General features: G+C 34.6%; 1 protein-coding gene across 1 annotated transcript in view; it reads right to left on the bottom strand.

Annotated features, from left to right (window-relative positions):
- LOC136026461 (arf-GAP with coiled-coil, ANK repeat and PH domain-containing protein 2-like) overlaps window positions 1-22,444 on the bottom strand; it is a gene marked incomplete in the record, with an annotated part of 109,865 nt that overhangs the window by 12,905 nt on the left and 74,516 nt on the right. Inside the window, 4 exon segments of the mRNA XM_065703059.1 lie at window positions 1,611-1,774; window positions 10,965-11,112; window positions 13,307-13,553; window positions 17,656-17,836. Coding sequence (XP_065559131.1) covers window positions 1,611-1,774; window positions 10,965-11,112; window positions 13,307-13,553; window positions 17,656-17,836 — 740 coding nt within the window.

Raw genomic sequence — 22,444 nt, 5'->3', positions numbered from 1 at the left:
CATAACTGGATCTCTTGCTCTTGCAGTACAATCTTTACCTCTCTTGCTACGGATCCTACTTCTCCTAATATGTCTACCCCCTGATTCCAGATTTCTAACATCCCACAGCAATTCTATGTTTTCTTTATTTGATTTGGCCATGAATATTTCCTATTTTTATTTATCATTTCTCTGTATGCTACCTTAACTAATCTACCCTCAGGCAATGATGTTATCCTTTCACAAAACTTAACCATTTTTACTAGTCTCTTACTTCTAAGGCTATCTAGGCCTAAATCTCCTCTTACTACTAGAACATTAAGCCTATCATTTAAACCTAGCAGTCTCTTAAAATAACCAAGCTGAATTGTTTCTAACCCCATTCCTTTTTCACACCCCAAAATTTTGATCCATAATGTACTACTGAAATCAACCTTACCTAAAAAATTCTCTTCTGCAGCTTAATATCATTGAGGCCCAATTGTTTAGTGGTACTACTAAGGAATATTTCCATTATTCTTTTCCCTTTAATTACCACTACTTCTATATGCCTCTTCCATTTTCCATTAGCCATTAACTTAATTCCTAAATAATTAAATTCTTCAACTATTTTTATTTCCTCTCCTCTATAGCTAAATCTTAGCCCCCCCTGTTTTCCCGCTAGTCCTAAACATCATAACTACCGACTTATCTAAGTCGGTAGTTATGAAGATAGTTTAGCCACTTTTCCTTAAAATACTCTGAACCTAAGTCTGGGAGTTTTTGAAGATTTTCCTTAATATCCGCGCGTTATGTCATCTGCAAAAAGTAACAAAATCATATTAGCTTTAAGCAGCTTGACACTTGGTACTTTTTTCTGCTTTAGATATTCCTCTATATCATTAACACATAGAGAGAACAGCCTAGGAGACAAAGTGCATCCTTGTTTCACTCCTATCCTCCTTTGTACTACCCCAATATACGTCTACCAACCCTCACTTCCAAATACATCTTAACTATGATCATTACAAATGCTCACGGCAGCCCAATTTTTAATAAATCTTTTATCAGTAATTTATTAACTCCATGAAACGTCCCTCTAAGGTCTTGAAACTCTACAAAAGGCCCATCTCCCTTTTTCCTAGTATAGTTTCTAATTAAACTACGTAAATAAATACCTGGTCTATTGTACAATAATTTTCTCTAAATCCTGCCTGAACTTCCACCACTCTTTTTCCTATTTCCAACCATTAATCTAGCGAGCCCTCTATGGATCTTCTAGGATCACTGGTTTAATACGATCACCCCCGCGAAAAATATATATTAAAAACAAACAAACGAACATACATCCATAATCTTTCTTCTGGCAAAAAATAAGAAATTCCCTTTTTTTTTTTAATTTTCTCAGGTTCGTAAATTTTGATGAGGAGCATTAAACTTAATGAGCTTCATATATTTGGAATCAGCATAAAAACTCACTTGTATTGTTGCATCTATCGTTATCAAAATTATTTTTTTTAGAGTTTCAGTTACTATTCAACCGAGTCGCTTCTTACTTTCAGTCCAGTACCACGAACTGTTTGATGGTTCTTTCCAGATTTTACATGACTTTTCTTTGAAGCAAAATCTATGCATTAAAGAAATACACTTACGCTAATAACAGCCTGGTGAAGCGGAGTGCGTTGCTTGTCCTCTTCATTAATCCAGTTTTTATCGGCTCCAAGAGCAATAGCCAAAGCCATGACTGGTATATTATGAGCCCTCGAGGCTTTATATAAGATCATTTCCGGAGACAATTTACTCAATGATTCAGCACCTGCCAGATAAATGAGATTCAGCATAGCTATTAGCTCTCAAACCCTTGCCGTATAGCGCCATCAATAAAAATTTGACTCCCTTAGCCCCTCGGCTCAAATCGAGTCTTTTCTCAAGAAGAAAAAGATGACTACATACTTAGGGTAAGGCTCTTTTGTTTTTAGTTTAGATAGTCGGAAGTAAGGTAAGAAAATGTTATGCACAGTAAAAGAATTTAAAGATTCATTTATTTTGATACTTCTATTTAGAAAATATTGAAAAAAAGTATACTTATAACATTGTCGGATTCTGATTTTACTTATAGAGACAAAAATAAAAAACCAAAGCAATTTCAACCAGATAGCCTACTCGATACAAATAGTTTATAGTAATTTTTATTTTTGTAAACTATTTTTTTTTTAATTGTAATATTTTTATTTTTTAAACAAAATTTTATTCATGCAAATATGGCTCATCCATTAATTATTAAGAGATGACTATTTTATTGAAATCATAAGTTTATTCCTTTTATTCGCTAGATTTAGTTTATTTTTTACTAGATTTAGTAATACAATATGAAATAATCCGCTATAAGAAAGAGAGAAAGGGGGGGGGGGAGAAAGTAGTCCAAGTATTTCCAATCCGAAGGTTGAATTATTCTAAACATACACTTAAAAGGTAGCCAGATTTGTAACACATTATTGAGAACTTTCCAAGTAGAGAGAAATCTAAACCTTACCCTAAAGAATAATCCATCCATTTCGTTTGCGTACAAAAGGTACGAGAGATTTCAAAATTCTTTCTTCAAAATCCGTCTGATATCAGTACGACCTTTCTTAATGTCTAGTTCTTTTGTACCTTTTTCTATCAGAGAAATCTCTATCTCTTTACGGATTTCCAAAAATAGGCAATTTCCTTCAAAGAGCTTCTCTTTTGATACACATTCCTTCCCTATTGTGGATTTTTAATTACTTCTTCTAAGCTGGTCAGATAATCTTCTATTTGCTTTTTTGTGGAAGAAGGTAACAGCTAGAGTTTCTGCGTGGGTAGATTTCTAGCATCGCTTATTTGCTTTTACTTTCTTTTGGAAAACTAAATTTAGTAGTAGTGGATTTTCCGACAAGATGATACAGGAAAAACAATAATTTAGTTTTTTTTCCATTTGATTTATGTAACAATTACCTTTGTTGATTGAAGTAATTATTCCTTTCAGGATTTGAATCTCTACTACTTTTGATAGGGGGTTCTACCAAGACAAAAACTTTTTAGATAGAACTTTCGTTATTGGGAGCTTTGTGGTTTGCCCTGATCACCCCTAAAAGGTAATGTATACCCATAAAACTCAAGTTCTGTCATCGTCTTCCCTTTTACGGCAAATAAACATTCACAAGAGAAGAAAAGATCTAATGCCGAAGTGGCCAGGCATAACAAAATAAAGACAGAAAAAACTAAAAAAAGAAGTACAAAACAACATGTCCGAGTAGAAAGAAAGGAAAAGACGACAAACCGACAGATATTTTGCCTGAATACAACCATGCGTCTTCAGCACTAAACATGGGAAGAGCTAATGAAAAGAGAAAAGATAAAATCTAAAAACCAATAAAATCTAAACTTAAAATATAAAAATAAAATCTCAAACTAGAAACAATAAAAAAGAAGAATTAAGCCAATATCTATACACAAAATCTTTTAATTTTAGATTTTGTGAGTTATTTTAGACTTGATCTTTTCTTTTTTGATTATTGTGTTGCGAGAGCTACACTTTTGGTTTTGTCGTGTTTTCTTTTCCTTGCACCCCAATTTCAGCTTGTTCCTAGAAAGTGGCAAGGGTCTAATCTCCGCGGTTTTACGGAAAGTTTTGACCTTAGTCCGGATTGATGAATATGACTTGGCATTTTGGAAAGATTCGTAGAACTCTTGCCTGGGGCCAAAAAGAATGGTTTTGATTGTGTTTCTGCCCATTTCTGTTCGTGATTTTTTGCTCTTTCCTAAATGATGACGTTAGAAATTTGGCATAGAGCAAAAAAACCAACTTTTGAACTAAGACAGATAGATTTTTTTTCGACGGCAGTCTATAGTTCTTAATGAGCTGATCAAAGTATATGTCATCCATTTTTTGGTGGACAAATTCCTTCACGAGATATACCAGTTTGAAAGTTAAAAGGGGTTAACAACTTCAGTAGTAAGGTACCCATGAAAGCAAAAATAGGCTGTTACTAATTGTGAGACATATAGGGGAGTTTTAAGCAACAGTCGGCTGTTGAATATAGGGGACTTGTAAGTAATAATCGGCTGTTAGGCTACAATCATCTTCAGCGGTGAGGGGTTTGCAGCTTTTGCTAGTTGCAATGAGAGGTTTGCAATTTTTGCGAGTTGGTGTACGTAGTACTTATTTTAAGATCCTTACACATTAAAAACTTCAGTGTTTAATCGAAGCGAGGAAACAAAACCAAAGTGTTGCTCTCGCAACACTTTACTCGACGAAGCCAGACAAAGGTTGCCGCAACACCTAACGTTGCCATTGCAACGTATATCTAGTTTGTTTCTATATTTAGCCCTGAAGATGGCTAGTTGTATACAGGAAAAATATCCATCGGTCTGTCGTCTTTTCCTTTCCTTCTACTGGACTTTATTCTTCTTCTCAAGATTTTGTCTCTTTTTTTTTGTATTCACGAAATAAATTCTTTCGTCTGAAAACTATATTTCCGAGATATTTGCTTGTTACATTTAATGTCGCATAAAAAAAAAAAAAAAAAAAAAAAAAAAAAAAAAAAAAAAAAAAAAAAAAAAAAAAAAAAAAAAAAAAAAAAAAAAAAAAAAAAAATCTTCGAAGATCTAAATAGCAAAAATCTGTAAAATTACTGTGGTTAGCTGGCTACAGATGTGACTTCATTTGGAACGCAGTTGGTAAGACTACGTTAGGTAGTATTTCAGCTAAAGGGACTCAAACACTTTCTGTCCAATGTGTGAAGTAAGAATACAGATCCCCTAGACGAATCCAATTTTTTTAAAACTAATTTTCAAACAAGGGTTAGGCAGCAAAAACATTAAGCAGACAAGCTCTTTTGCTTTGGGCACGGCGTTATGTTTCCAAATCATACCTTTAAATCTGTATCAAAGCTAAACGCAGATTTTAGATTTTTGATATACTGAAAAATTACGGCCCGTATGTATAACAAGAAATTCACTTAAATTATCTTTTACATAACATGTTCTTGCGTCAAGCTATGGGCTGTTCAGCGCAGCTTGACACCATGGACATGTTGGACCACGTTCTGCCACTGTATCTTTATCTTCTGTTTAGAGAAAAACGATTTCCCACCATAATTTGCCTCATCTTCTCCAGCCCCCCCCCCAAAAAAAAGACAAGAAAGAAAAAACAAATCTAGAATATATTAGAGAAAAGAATAAAATTAAAAACAAACGTACACAAGGACTATACGCAATTTTGGCACCTGACCAGGGTGCAGATTCTACTTTTTTTCAAAAATGTTAAATTCTTTTTTGGAAATTTTTGCAAATAAAGATAATCCAAATTCGATCCGATTGTAATCCAAGCAAAGCTAGAGCTCGAACACTATTTCCAACCGAAACAAAATAAGTAGAGTAAATTACACTGAAAAGAAAGAAAAAAACAACTACACAGACACATCTACAATTTAAATGTTAATTTCTTACACATAAGTGAATATTGCCGGGGAAAAGAATGTCTCTAGAAAGGTATATTTTCTCAAATGGGAAGAATAGGGATTCTATTCAGTCTTTCATTCGTCTTCGTGGTGTGAAGACCATTTAGTCTAAAAAGGATAAAACTAATTGGACTGGTTTGACTGGATTTTATTGTCGCATTGCAAAGTGAAATAACTAACCGGTTTTGGCTCACCCGGAGATTTACTGTTTACCTGTGCTTGATTACATGCTGAATTAAATCAATAAGAAAGTGGCTTTATTGCAATCATTATGGCAGTATCACAAAAGAACTTTGATGAAGCAGTGAAGATTTTAACGGAAAAACTTGATGCCGTAATCCGTTCTCAAAGAGACATCAACAAGTCCATTCAGTCCCTTACAGGGGAAATAGCTACGCTAAAAAAGGATGCCTCCGATCGAGATATAAAAATTGGCCAACTGGAAAAGGAGTTGGAGGATCAAAAATTAAGGTGTGATCAACTGGAGAATCAGGTACTGGAAAGTGATGTCAAGGACCGCAAATTAAATTTGTTAATTCATGGCATGCCTACTGAGCGGCTGTCTCAAACAGTTGAAGAAAATGTGAAAATTTTTTTATCTGATACAATGGAGATAAGCGACCCCATTCAGATTACGAAGTGCTACCGTATGCTTGGTGGTTCCGTTAACGTTACTAATCGAAGGCCTCGTCCGGCACCTATATTTATCTCGGTTGTAAACGAACAGAACATTCAGAGGATTCTCAACTCAGTTCGTAAATTGAAGGGGAGCGGCATTCGTGTGTGCACGGATCTTCCCCCCAAGCTAAACGCTATTCGAAATGAACTTCTTGCGAAAGCAAAGGATTTACGTGAATCCGATTCTGCAAAGTTTACGCGTGTTAAACAGAAGGGCTCGAAGCTTTGGCTTGAATCCAAATCCACGGCCTCGTCACCCTGGGAAAGAGTGATGGACTAGTTATTGCTGTCCCTTTGTGATTATTATTAGTATTGTGATAGACATTTTGATTGATTTTCTTGCCACTTCTGTCACAGTGTTGTGTACATGTTGGGTTCTACAACCTCGTTTTTTGCGTATGATCTTTTTTTTAGTTTTCTAGTGTTAGTAGGTCTAGTGAAAAAAATCAGGTTTCGAGGTCTTGTTTGTTCTCTGCCACTTTTTTACCCGATTTGCCTGATTAGTGGTGCGGTGCCATTTCCACTTTTTCGTCGTGCCTGCCTGGGACATAAGGTAAAGATGAAATTTATATATAGCACGTGAGTAGTGGGGAGTCTGGGGGAGGATTGGGGAGCCGCCTCGATGATCAGCTTGATCTAAAAAATATTTATTATGATTTTTCCCCTTTTGCTAAAGGTGTTTATGATGATCATTTAGCTAGCCTTCCTGCTACTGATTTTTTATTTGAAGGGGATTTAGGAACACCTGTATTTGATGGGAACTTAAGATCAGCACTTTTTAACTGCAGAGGTTTGGCTAGTAGCCACGAGTTTGTTTCGCAGTTACTTTGTAACCACAGAGTAAGTATTTTAGGCCTATGTGAAACCTTTTTAAGTAATGAAAATGCAGAATTCATGAATTGTGATGGGTTTAAATTTATATCTAATAATAGGGAAAATAGACAGGGTGGCGGAGTTGGACTTTTTGTTCGGGATGATATTCCATTTGTTGTGAAGAAGCAACTATCTAAGCATGACCAAGAGATGACCTTTGAGAGCATTTGCATTGAGTGTGTGATCGATAATAGGAAAGTTCTTGTTTGTGTTGTTTATCGATCACCATCGGCTTCGTTACAAGAGTTTTTGCGAATTTATGAATGCTTCATTGAAGATGTGACTAATTTGAATTCTGAGCAAGTTCTGGTAATGGGTGATTTTAATATTAATTTATTGTTAGCTCAGACAAATAGACCGGGAATTTCTAATCATTTGCATGAAAAATCGCTTGAGTTTCTGTGCATGAACCTATCAAAATCACTTTTACCATCATGCAGGTCTGCGACCCGGGTTACGGAAGATACGGCTACTCTCATTGATAACATTTTTTCTACTATCCCCGTTACTCTTTCGCATATTATATTTACAGATGTTTCTGACCATTGTGTGGTAGTTGCGGATGTTGGAATTAATCACAGACCAAAATTTTCGGAATTTAAACAAACTCGAAAAATTGATAAAGAAGGAATGGATAAATTGAGGAACCTTTTGTATTTAAATGAATGGACTGCAATTCTAGAATGTGAATGCCCTGAGATTTCTACGGCTCTGTTTTTAAAATATTTCCGTGAGTGCTTGGATGAAGCATGTCCATTGAGACGCATTAAAATAAAAAAATATACACTCCCTAAAAAACCATGGATCTCACGCGGGCTTCTACACTCTATTTCAATAAAAAATAAGCTATTTAAAATATCTATGTCATTCCCATCTACTAAAAATAAAGAAGAGTTTAAAAAGTATAAAAATGTCCTGACACAGTTAATTCGGAAAGCAAAAGCTAGATATTTTGAAAAATCATTTCTAGAAGCTCGTGGGGATCAAAAACATACTTGGAGACTTATTAACTCTCTGTTGGGAAGGTCTCAAAAATCTTCATTTCCGAATGAAATGTTACGTGGTGATGGTACTTTTTCTTCCGATAAGCAGGAAATAGTGAACTTGCTCAATGCTCATTTTGTAAGCATCGGTGAAAAAACAGCTAATGCATCTCATGTTTCTCCAAATAATAATAACAATGATTTATTTAAAGATCACATGCCCCCTCCCTCTGATAAAAGCATGTTCCTTTCCCCGGTTACTGAAATTGAACTAAAACAGATCATATCTAAAATGAAGAACGGTTCATCTGAAGCCCTTGATGGATCTTCTACTAATTTGGTCAAAGAAATTTTCCCAGTTATATCACCGGTTTTATGCCACATTATTAATCTTATATTTGTAACCGGTGTCTATCCTTCAACATTTAAATCAGCAAGAATTGTGGCCCTACATAAAGGTGATGACCCGAGGCTTCCTGCTAATTATCGTCCTATATCGATAATCTCTGCTTTTTCGAAGGTTGTAGAGCGCGCACTGTATAACAGAATTTATTCTTTTTTTGAGAAATTTGATTACATTTCTAAACTTCAGTTTGGATTTAGAAAAGAGCATTGCAGTGATCATCCTATGGCTATTATTGTCCAACATATTAATGATTGTCTTGACCGTGGAGAAACGCCTGCAACTATATTTTTAGACATACAGAAAGCTTTTGATTCCATTTCTCATGAAATTCTTTTGTATAAGCTTTCGAATGCTGGTATTCGTGGTAATTGCCTTAGGTTACTTGAATCGTATCTTCATGGGAGGCAGCAGATACTTATATATAATGATGTTAGATCTGATTCTTTACAGCAGTCAGATAAGGTTGGTGTTCCCCAGGGATCCGTATTAGGACCTCTGCTTTTCCTAGTTTACATTAATGATTTGTGCTCAGCTACTGGAGTTTCTTCTATAGACACTCAGTTTGCTGACGACACTGCAGCAACCGTTTCTGGTAAATCTCGTGAAGAGCTAGTGGTCAATTTAACATCCGCATATGATAGATTGTCTACTTGGCTCTCTGATAATAGACTACTTCTGAATAGAAAGAAGACTAAGTTTATTGTTTACAGCAGGACGGGTCACAAGTTTCCAGATATAGAATCAGTTTCCATTTCTGCGAATGAACCTGAGTCTGTTATTGAAAGGGTTGTATTGATAAGATATTTAGGAGTTGGGTTTGACGAGAATTTGTCATGGAAAGAGCAAATTAATCAGGTTAGAGCAAAGTCTGCCCGTGGAGTTGGTATAATGTGCAGACTGAAAAACCTTCTTCCATATTGCGCTCTTAAATCCATTTACTTTTCCCTTGTGCAATCCCATTTTGATTATGCATCTATTATTTTTTTGAACACTTTTAAAAGTAATGTTACCCCTCTACAGATTATACAAAATAAAGCAGTTCGTATACTTAAACCTTTTCTGCCTTCGCCATCAAACTTCCCCTTAAAATCCACAACAGAGACCCTTTTTTCACTTCATAATATTCTTCCTGTTCGGCAAAGTATCCAATTTTTAAGTGTTATGTTTAAGATTAAGCTTGAACGAGAAAAGCTCCCCAGATATTTTGCATCGATGGGTCTTATTTCTTCTCTTTCATCTTCACAAGTTGAAACCCGTGGTAAATATAATCTGCGGACTCCTAAGGTAGTTACAGAGAGGTCGCGTTTTTGCCTGAGGTATTTGATTCCTCTACATTGGGAAAGTTTGAAAAATGAGATTGATTTTAATATAAGCATATATGCTATAAGACGGAAGTTGAAAAGAGTGCTGATTGAAAGTTATAAATCTAAATAATATGATTTTTTATTTTTTTTTTATTTTTTTTTTTTTTATAGGGATGTTTATATATTTTTTTTTTTTTTAGTATTGGGTTGGTCTCTGGGGTTCGCCCATGAGGCCTCCAGATGTCTTATGACTCACTTGGTTTTAAGTTGTAAATTTAATTGTGTCTCAGGATGGTGCGCGGAGGATGGAAGTGGTATCGTACGGCACGGGATTAGTTTTTTATTTATTTCTGTCAAGTTTGGTTAAGAGAAGTTTTTATTTTTAATTTTGTGCATATTTAGTGTTTCTTAAAGGTAGCTCAATTGCATTCGAGCTATACTCTCAGCCTTGAGTTACCTAATATTTTGTATATATTGGTTATAATAAAAGAACCTTGAACCTTGAACCTTGAGCGAAACTATTGGATATGAAAAATGTGTTTTAAACTGAAAGATTCCTAGCGTGGGTGGATGTAATAATTCTTGCGCCTGGCTAGTGATGGTAGATATTAACATAAAAAAAAGAAAAAAAGAAGCAAATCTTGAATATATAAGAGAAAAGAAGAAAAGAAAACAAACGTACACAAGGCCTACAAAAATAAAGCAATTTTAGCACTTGACCGGGGTGCACATTCTACTTTTTTCAAAAATAATAAATCCTTTTTGGAAATTTTGCAAGATCTCAAGGCTTATCTCAAATTACTAATTAATAATGCATGAAAAAAAATCACAAAGTCTGCTCGGCCTTAGACAGTTCATACGATATTGAATATGTTTGGACTTGTGCAGTTGATTTTAACACGGATACCTTTTAGAATTTTGTTGCTTCTTCGTTTAATTCTCTAACTTAAAATAGCCACTGTCAAAAACGATCCAAATGTACATTAAACTGGTTATAATTCTGAAGACGACGAAAGGCACTCGATATATATATATATATATATATATATATATATATATATATATATATATATATATATATATATATATATATATATATATATATATATATATATATATATATATATATATATATATAAAATGAAATCCATGTCAACAATAATTAAATTTAAACTAACAAAAAGCTAATTAGATAAAAAACAAAAAAATCAGACACAGTGGAGAAAGAATAAGTCTAGTACAAAAAACATTGTATAGAAAGGAGATAAATAGACATTACCAATACTGATATTATCTTCTCCATCGGTGGAATCTTCATTATCATCCTCAGAGAGAATCAAAAAAGACTTGTCCCCAAGGTCTTCGCCAATTGTAACAATCTCAACGGTATTTACTGGATTTTCTAGCTCTCCATCTTTAGACGTGTCCTAAAAAGAATAATTAGAATAGGCAAAAGTAGGCAGGCACAAGTAGGAGGGGGAGGGGGTAGTATAGGGAGACTTGATCTCATTACCTCCTCGTATCTTTTTCCTAATAATATCTTATATTTTCGTACACATTTGCCAATTTTGGATTTGCTTTCCAAAAATTTGTGATCTTTCCCCAAAAATAAATTGTTATGTATATTCTAAAACAAGTCACGTTTTTAAACTGTCACAAAATTTAGCTTTAATATCCCAACAAACCATAGAGTTGAAAGAGATTCTCTATACAAAACGAAAACCTAAAAAGCTGCCCCATGACTATGTAACGACCCCCCCACACCAGATTTAAGTAGTAGGTCATTACATGCTCAAATTTCATTTAAATCCAAATTGCAATCCTATGTTGTAGTACTTACACCTTACGACCCATACTCAAAGAAGTGTCGATTTGCGAGCCATCCTTAAGCACCCTTTTATAACCTATTTCACCTTCAAACTAATTGGAGTGACTGTTGAATATAGTAGGCCAGAAAAGAATGTGCATGGTCTATACACAAAAGCCTTCTTTTGCCAATGAAATACAATTCCTTACCAAATGTTTCTTATCAAGATTAGCAGAAGCAACCCTAGTAGTTATGCTATGCCGCTTTCATACATTTGATTCCTCCTATCATCATTAATAAGTTCAGTATACCGAAGAATCATTCTTCTTTCTCCAAAGCAATTTCGACGATTTATATGAACTTTTAAAATGCACTTACGTTTATTACTTGGTCTTCAGCATAGTTCATGCTATTTGCTAGCATTCAAAACATATTTTCATTGAGTTTAGCTTATCATGTTTGATAGTCATATTCCCCTTTTTTCTCTTGTTTTTATGAAGCTTTAGTTTAAACATCAGTAATTTGGGATGAATTTAGCAGGCCAGTTCGATCCATAAATAAACCCATCAGAAACTAGAATCGTATTTAAAAATTCATTCTTTCAAAACAAGTAATAAAAACGAAGGAAACATATGGGAAATTGGCGGAAGATTCCAACTGTTGCAAGTCGTTGTTGTTCAACAAAAAACAAAATACTTAAAAGCCTACAGGGAATTTCCTTTTTTATGGCTGGACATAATTGCTACAGGGAAGAAATAACAGGCGAGTGGGTTATTTTCTCTTCAGTTAAAATGCGAGAATGAAAACAATAAAACCAAATGTGATATTTTTCACAACACTGTTAGAATGTGTTAGGGGACAAAAAGAATAGTGTTATTCAGAAACATAAAAAAGTCTTGCAACGAAAAATTATGACTCCAACTGCAAGTCATACATTAGCATATGACTTCCGCAACTTTCAGCGTCTCTATAATAAATACTAAGTATATAGTACTTTTTTAAAATAAATTATCTTTCTAAAATAGTCTTCGGTTGTGTAGTTATGTTCAAACGGACCTTATTTAAAAAACAGGCCTCGTATAATTAGAGGACCAATCTCAAAAATTTAGAGCAAAATATTCTTATTGTCATTACCATGAAAACAAAAGAAGAAAAACACATGAAGATCAACAAAACAAAAAAGTGTTTGAAGGCCGATACGTTCTTGTTTCTCAATTTTTAAAAGTAACTTAACTCCAGAATTTTAGGGAAATCTTGTACCCCGAAAAGGGCAAATTTTAGAATTTTAGAACAGTAGAAGCATAGGTAGTACGAAGGAATTCAATTTAGAAAATTGACTGCTAAGATACAGAAATAAAACATCTGAATATAATGGCTAAATAACAGCTTTCGTTTCTTTCCTTGCTTAGCTGATTGAAGAACTAAATATTTTAAAGGAACGGATTTCTGAGCGAAAAAAACATGTTGATTGTCAGTGCTTGATAGACTAGTTACACTGAACTGACTGTTGCAATATGCACTAATTATAAAAAAAAACCTGGAAATACAAACCGTATTTCGTTTTTTAGAAATGCTGTCGAAAAGAAAAGAACAGTTTAATATAAACCTGGATTCCAATAAGATGAAAAATAACAGTAGCCTTTTGGAGAGTTTGAACAAATGGGGGGGGGAGGAACGAAACTTACCTATTTGTGGCAATTCTATTGAAAAAAAATTAGAGTAAGCTATTCTAAGCACAACAAGGTACAAAGAAGTTGGAAAATGTCTACCGTGCTTCCTTCTAAAATATACTATGTGAAGCAAAAATCACTTACGAAACACTTGTTCTCTTTGTCAACGGATGCAGCAGATTCGGTTGATAGTTTAGCTGATTTATCAGATCGATCATCAGTTTTTCTACTGCCACTTTTGGAGCGACGTCGAATTTTTCTAACACTCCAATGCCGAATAATCCTTCCACGGGACGAATCATCTTCTTCTGGAGGTTTGGATAGTAAAAGGGCATCTCTTACAAACTTTCTTTTGACATACTTCGACTGAATCCATTCTTCACGAACAGCACTAGATGGACATGAATGTTTTATTAAATGCATTTATATTATTATTTAGTTAAATTTACCGTCAATAAACTAAATTTAGAGCTGCCTAATGTAATTTTAGCATAAAGAGGTTTAATTATTTTAGGATAGAATATGATGGGACAGACAGCCATATTTCCAGTCATTTACCGCATTATGTTTCATGGAACATTCAAGAACTAAATGGCAGTACCGAAGATTTAAAAGAAGTTAACACATCTGCTTTGCTAAGGCTAGGCACTCAGTGAAAGTGGCTTTTCATCATGTGATTATTACACTGAGTAGGAATTAAACAAACTGGTAATGAATAAAATCTATTATTCTAGCACTGTATAAAGTTCCACAGATTTAGCGTTATTCCAGATTACCTAGCAGATCAGTAAACGTTATTCAGCTGATATTGTCAGTTAGAAAAATCAGTACATTTGTTAGCAGGTTTAGTTTGCATAGAATTGTCTAATAGTTCTTATAATGTTGGAAATACATACGAGATTTTAAACGTTTGCTAATTGAATAAAAAGGTTTTATTTGGGACGGGGAGGTGTTCAATTAGATACAACTTCAAGATGTATCAGTACCTGGCATTTTTTGCTAGCCCAAAATGCTTCCAAAATACTTAAAACCAGTGAGGGTTCCTTAATACACTGGAAAAGTTAGTCCAGAGGGAGGAAGGCTTTTGATACAAACACTGTGAGAAAATGAGATAATAATAGGCAACGGTCGATTCGGAGTTAAAACTGATATAGACAATTTTAATTATATGTCGTGCCTAAATATAAATTTAAAGAAGTAAGTATTATCAGACAGCTACTTCGTTAGCTCCCCACCAACCGTATCCATTCTGGACTTTGGTAGTTCCGATCAAAGATCTATTACATTCATTTTAAGACGCAAGAGCGCTCTGAATATACTGGCCTGTGTACCTACTCCCGGTCTAACGTATGACTCACATAATTGGATTAAACATAGTCTAAATGAAATTGGAATTCGACAATTTGACAAGTACTATGGCAATAAATCTCTTTTATATAAATAATAAAAATAGCATATTCCTATCACTTCCTGGTTATTTCTTCGACTGAATAAAAATTTTATCCGAATCACTGCAACCTCAGTTAGTTGATAATAGTACTGCATCAGCATAAAACAATCTGAAGACCTACAGGAGTAGAATGAGGGGGTTTTTCTAACGAATTAAATGGTCCGAGGGAAGTCATTTTTCCGGGTGATAAACGAAGGAGGAATGGGAGGATATTATATTAGGTGATAAAAGTTAAATGGGGATCAAGAATTTGGGAGAGTTTGTGGGTAGAGATATGATACTCTCTGAATCTATTTATAAACTAATTGGGGTGTAAGGGTATGTCTTCGTTTCCAATTTTTATGTTGTTGTATTTTTGTATTAACCATGGCCAACAAAACTTCTAGAGTTAGTAAACATCATATCATATGATTTGCCACTAGCTTATGGGCGTTCATTAAATAACTGACAATATTACAGCAAAGTATGTTGTGTAAATTCAGTCTTACTATTCCCCTTTTCCTCATCGTTATTTCTGGCTATATAACTTTCATTATTAATTTATAAGACGACAAATAAAGTTCCTGTGCAAAAGTTAGAAAAGCGGCATTATTTGAAAGAAAATGTTTTTCTTTCATTATCTATAGTAAACTATAAAGCCTTTTTCTGAAAAGGTCCCAATTGCTAATCATAGTGACGGAATGTGAGGGTCAATCCGCAAGTCGGCAAGGACCAATGATATATATATATATATATCATGAAAAGAGAAATCACCAATGCAACAGCACAAACACACACAAAAAAAAAAGAAAAAGAAAAAGAGAGACAGAAGGAGAGAAGGAAGACTGTTTTCCTAAATTAGTGATTAATATAGACCTTATTAATTTAGTGATATATATATATATATATATATATATATATATATATATATATATATATATATATATATATATATATATATATATATATATATATATATATATATATTACAATAAATATCCCTTCCATTAACAATTAAAGTTACGGATCGAGAATCCAATATATGAAAGATGCTTTAGTCCCTGAAATTTCGAAAGAACCAATTTTCGAAAGGTATTTTTCTCTTTTCAAATACGGTTTTACACAGGCCCAAACCGCGACTTAACTTCAAGATCCTTGATGAATATCAGGAGAATAACCAGCCTGAAGCATTATCATTTCACTATATGGCATTTTCATTCGCATAATACAAATAAAAAGATGATACGATTAAGATCCACCAGAGCCTTTCCAGGCACATAGGGAGTCGGGTCAGTTAGAATAACTGATCATATAACATATATAAAGATTATACTGATTAAATTATATAATATGTTATAATAATCGATAATAGTATAATATTATATTTCACTTCATGCACGTACGCAGGAATTTTTTTTCGGGGGGGGGGGGGGGGGCTCAAAACCTTCGAAACAGCAGATATAGAGTAGCACCTTTTTTTTATTTAGTAATGCAAAAAGCACGTACATCGGAACACACAGATTAACTTTAATCTGTAGTATTGTAGCGAAGGGGGGAAGAAGACTGAAGCCTCAAAAGTACGTTTCAGGCTCAGGTTATGCTCATAGCGATTTAGAATCAGTGATTAATCTATTATATCCCACTGAAAGGGATATTTTAGAGTTAACAGTGCAATATGGGTGCTGTGGGGGGGGGGGTAGTTCTTCTATTGCAAAAACGTAGATTTTAATGAAGAATGATAGTTTCCAAAATTTATCAATTAAAAGCTGTACTTTATCCTGAAAAGGGGGGATAAACGCCTTAATACCAAGGATAATTTTATTTTGCTGTGGAAAGCAAACTCTGTTAAAAAAAAAAAAAAAAAATAACAGTACAATTGCTAATTACCTCAAAGAGGGTAAAAAGTTAAACAGAAATGGGTTAATAATTGGGGTGTGACTTGACCGGATAATTGCAGACTGTAAAATCCTCAAAAGAGGCTTCACACATGTATCTAGATTTTCAATAAATGTCCTACTTTTGCCAGAAATCCCACGAAACCATGAAGAAATTAAACATTTCACAAAATTTCGGAGGGGGCCGGGACCGAAGCCCCCCCCCCTCTGCGTACATGCCAGTTTCAGTTATAATGCTCATATCTACAATTCAATTGCTAAACACAGCAGCATACTAAATAAGTGTGTGTTGTTGCTATAATATCAATTTTATTCTCTCTGCATTTCGCTTTTATTTTTGTAGTCCGCCTAGTGAATCTCGGTAGGTAAGTAAAAAACAAAATAAAATGGATTGTAAAGACTGAAAACAGTCTTTAATAATAAAAACGAATAAAATGAAATAGAAAAAATAAAATAAAATGATAAAAAAACAAAATAAAATGGATTATTAAAGACTGAAAACAGTTTTTAATAATTAAGACATACCACTTCAATCCATAATCTGATCACTTTCTGGCCAGCATGCTAATATTTAAATGAACTTGGCACCATTCCGAAAAATCTGGAATAGGACTAATAGGGCAGGTTCACCCATGACTCACTCCAGTCTGTTAGTGAGGCGTTTGATGTAGCGTCGATGGTTATTTTCTACACGTACAATAATTCACCTCCTTCTCTAGAGCTTCCCCGTATGAGCCCCCATTCTCCAACCGAAAAGACAGACACAAAGGCACACATCTCGGTCCAATTATCTTCAGGTTGACACGCCAAGAACAGAGTATTTGAAGAAAAGCGGTAAATCAGATATTTAATCACACCTGGCACTACGAATTTAAGAATAAGAAAACGAAATACAACACACTGTTGACAGATAGCCTAACAAAATGGGAACCCGGCAAAAAGCTATCGAGCTCTCCACAAGCGGTCGAATCATGTATAAATTGAACAATAGTAAGATGCATGGGCAACCTGCTTCAATATTTAATAAGCTAGAAATAACTGGACCATGTTAGGAAACACCCTTATACCATTCCTTGAAAAGAGATGAAAACATTCATTTGCAAATGGACAACAGGATCAACAGCGAAAGCAAGATCTGATGCAATTAATTATACTATAAAAAATCTTACTTCGAACATCCAAGAGTGGCTTGAACAGCATTGTCAGGAATATGAGCCAAATATATTTTATTGACAACTTCATTTCCTAGCTCTTTCATTACTTTTACGATTTCCGGTTCCCAAGAATCCAAGGTCAGTGATCGAACTTTACTAAAGTGAACTCCTAAGCTTCTGTGAATACCAGAACAATCTGAAAAAATTAAATCTCTTTACTGAAATTGAAAAACTTTTAGTAGAAGGTAACTATTGGGATCTGATGAAAAAAGATAAAAAAGATTAAAACAAAACGGGATATATTACAAAGCAATACGACAATTTCAAAAGTATAAAAAAAAACCAAAAAGGAAAGAACTGCTTCCTTTCTTGATCCCATGTACATGAATAACGATGAGCCCGTACCTAACCGCTAAATACTAAAAAACAAAACACTCAAAAACAAATGTATGCAAATTAAAGATAGGTAAGATTAAGTATATGAAACAGTATGTGTAAAATTAAGCAAGTATTACAACGCCCAAAACAAGAAAAGACTTCGTCAAAGCCATAAATTATTTATTAACAAATAACAAAATCAAATAAAAAATTTTTGTGTTCCGATCGGAAATATTTATGTATTTCTAATGTCTCTCTAAACAGACTTACTTGATCATTTTCGCCTAGATAGGGTTTAGACAGACAGAAAGACAATCAGAGGCTTAATGCCAATCGGGATTTAAAATAAGAGCTCTGAGTCACGAGGTCCTTCTTTTCATTAAGATCCGATCACACACTCGTAAATTATAAATACCCCATTTTTACTAATTTTTCCTCTCCCTTTAGCCCCTCAGATGGTCGAATAAGTTAAAACGTCTTTGTCAAGTCAATTTGTGCAGCTCCCTGGCACACCTACGAACTTTCATTGTCCTAGCACGTCTAGAAGAACAAAACTCGCCAAAGCACTGAACCCCACCCCCTAACTCCCCCAAAGAGAGCGGATCCAGTACGATTATGTCAATCACGTATTTACGACATTTGCTTATTCTACCCACCAGGTTTCATCCCGATTTCTCCACTCTAAGCGTTTTCCAAGATTTCCGGTTTTCCCCTCCAACTCCCCCCGATGTCAACAGATCTGGTTGGAATTTGAAATAAGACCTCTGAGACATGAGTTCCTTCTAAATATCAAATTTCATTAAGATCCGGTCACCCGTTCTTAAGTTAAGAATACCTCAATTTTTTATTTTTCCCAACCCACAGCTCCTCCAAAGAGAACGGATCTGTTCCAATTATGTCAATCACGTATCTATAAATTGTGCTTATTCTACCCATCAAGTTTCATCCCAATCTCTCCACTCTAAGCGTTTTCCAAGATTTCTGTTTCGCCCCTCCAACCCCCTATGTCCCCGGATCCGATTCGAACTGAAAATGGAGCATCTGAGACATAAAATCCTTCTATATATCAAATTTCATTAAGATCGGATCACCCGTTCGTAAGTAACAAATACCTCATTTTTTCTAATTTTCCGAATTACTCCCCCCCAACCCCACCAAAGAGGGCAGATCCGGACCAGTTATGTCTGTCACTTATCTTGGACTTGTTTTTACTCTTCCCACCAAGTTTCATTCTGATCTTTCCGCTTTAAGTGTTTTCCAAGATTTCCGCACCCCCCCCCCAATGACACTGGATCCGGTCGGGATTTAGAATAAGAGATGTGAGTTACGAGGTCCTTCTAAACATGAAATTTAATTAACATACGATCACTCCTTCGTAAGTTAAAAATACCTATTTTTTCTAATTTTTTTGAATTAACAACTCCTTCAAATAGAGCGGATCCGTTCCGGTTATGTCAATCACGTATCTAGAACTTCTGCTTATTTTTTCCACCAGGTTTCATCCTGATCTCTCCATTCGAAGCGTTTTCCAAGATTTTAGGCCCCCCCAGATTCCCCCAATGTCAGCGCATCCAGTCAAGATTCAAAATAAGAGCTCTGAGTCACGATGTCCTTCTAAATATCAATTGCATTAAGATCCGATCACCCGTTCGTAAGTTAAAAATTTTTCTGATTTAACCGTCCCTCACTCCGCCCCCCAGATGGTCGAATCGGGGAAACGACAATTTCTGATTTAATCTGGTCTGGTTCCTGATACGCCTGCCAAATTTCATCGTCCTATCTTACCTGGAAGTGCCTAAACTAGCAAAATCGGGACAGACAGACCGACAGACCAACCAACAGAATTTGCGATTACTATATGTCACTTGGTAGATACCAAGTGCCATATTAACGTAATTTAGCACTACTTCTAATTTCAGATTCATTTGGACGTCATGACATCAAGAAAAAGCTCAAATTGTCTGCGTTTAGAAGACAAGCGAAAGTGAAAATCCACATATACAAGGCTGCCGCGTGCCAGGGCCTGGCGGCGAAGCCACTGGGCTCCCCCAGTCTACTGTTTAGGGACATGCTTGTTAATTTCTTCCCTTTCTCGTGGTTTTCGATCGTACCTTTCCTCTTATATCATAAGTGTTTCCATGTGAGTTTATTAACAAAATGAATGACTGGATGGATATTGCGTAATCACCGTAATTACCCAGCTTAGTAATCACGACTTTGTCCGACGTTAAGCACTCTTAAACGCTTGAAACAAGATACTCTATCATTAACTCCTTCGGTATATTTTTCCAAAAGTGGAACGGATTTATTCTGTAGAATTTGCACGCTTTAAAATTTGCGTAAAAATCGCTCGTCTACAAAATACAACCCTAAGAGATCTTAAGGCTTGCTATTGCATTTAGAACAACCGACAGAAAAAAAACATGCTTCAACCTTCTTACGATACCCAGAGCTCTTGCAATTTTTATTGTAACTAGATCATTACAAGGCTTAAAATATATACTACAATCAAGAAAGATATGTACTTCAACCTTAAGTACACTTCGTTTTTTTGTATGAGGGTTTCCTTTTTTAACCATATATTGGGTATAAAGAAAAGACGGGTGAATATAGAAAATGCTTTTTACCATAAGTAATTTTTAGGCCTTATCTTAAGAAAATATTTATTTAATTTCTTCGTCTTTCCTACAAAAAGAAACTAGAAATAAAAACATTGCCCTCACATGGCTTACAATCCGACAAGGACTTTGTAATTCATTTCCAATCGCAATATCCATCCAGTCAGTCATTTTGTTAATAAACTCACATGGAAACACTTATAATATAAGAGGAAAGGTACGATCGAAAACCACGAGAAAGGGAAGAAATTAACAAGCACGTCCCTAAACAGTAGACTTCTAATTAAAATTTAAATGCGGCCGTAAGAACATCTCGAGTTAATTAACTTAGATAAGGGATCCAAGATTAATTACATCACCAAGGGGAAACTAGGGACTGCATTATAGAAGCTAATAAAATTAAAATTCTGATCTGGAAAAAAACTAATAGCCTACAAGGTTAAAGGGAAACAACTCCTAGCGGTATCGGAGACAGGTTTATTTCATTCTATCTATTATTTATTTTTACCACAGAGAAGATCTATCCAATAACAGACACAAAAGAATCTTGCTCAGTTTTCTAGTTCTGCGCCCCGACCTAATAAATTCGCATATTATAAAATTCAAGGGACAGTTTTTGAAATTCATTTGACATAGTTTCCTTCGGGCCCGTAGAAAAAGAAAATATGAAACTGAACGGAACCAAATCTCAGGTGCTTATTCATGGGTGCAATAGGATTGGGATCTGTGGGTGTCACTGGTAGTACACCGTTACCAAGTTGAATTTAAACAAAATCTAAACAAATCTATCCGGAATTTCTTTTTCTTTTATTCATTTTATATTTTAATTAAACGTCAAAATTCTTTAGATCCAGTCCTAAATTGTTTGAAATTACGTATAAGTTTTTTAAAATTATTTTCCTATTATACAAAAGAATAAATAAACAAAAGTAGGAATTCTACCAAAAAAAGGCCTAAGGCAAGTGTAAAAGACAAGGAAAGAGAAAAATTACGCGAATATTTCGCTTGTATCTCTGGATGAAAACCAAAAATGAACAGAAAAAGAAATATTAAAAAAAAAAAATACGGATAAAACTAAGAGAAGCCAAAAACGAGAAAAACTAAATATTTTAAATCCCCCCAAAATTAAAACGAGCCAAAAAAATAAGTGACCCCCCCCCCAATCCAGGCAGTAACAAAACATACTTATAATCCTTCTGTCACATCCAGAAAGAAAAAAAAGTTGACATAACAAAACTTATTGATTCTGTGGAGAAATCATCTTTTTGTTGGCATTCATTGCTATTTCTTGTAGTTTTAAACTTAATTGATTAAAGAGGTCACCAGACAAAACAAAAGTACCGCTTTTTGGCCAAAATTAACATACAGAAATGTACGAAAAGAAAGAAAAAACGTACAAGAATCCTATGGCAATTTGATTGAAGAGGCGATCTCTTTCACTAATTAAATAAAAAACAAGTTTTTTCACTGAAAGTAAGGAGGGACATCAAAAATTAAAACGAACAGAAATTACTTCGTGTATGGAAGGGCTGCTTCCTCATCAACGCCCCACTCTTTACGCTAAAGATTGGCTCTTTCTCTCAACTCTTCTTTTTAAAACAGTAAAAAACTTTAGCGTAAAGAGCGGGGCGTTGATGAGGAAGCGATCCCTTTCACATACGAAGTAATTTCTGTTCGTTTTAAGTTTTAATGTCGCTCCTTACTTTCAGTTAAAAAACTTGTTTCTTTTTTTTTAATTTAGTTTCTGAACGTTTTTGAATCAATGCATGTTTTGACTTTGGCTCTCCGCAGAGGAATAATTAAAACGA

The sequence above is a fragment of the Artemia franciscana genome, chromosome 4, assembly GCF_032884065.1.
Source record: "Artemia franciscana chromosome 4, ASM3288406v1, whole genome shotgun sequence".
NCBI classification, from domain to species: Eukaryota; Metazoa; Arthropoda; class Branchiopoda; order Anostraca; family Artemiidae; genus Artemia; species Artemia franciscana.
Note: the sequence above shows the minus strand (reverse complement) of the source record. Positions and strands in the feature narration are given on the sequence as shown.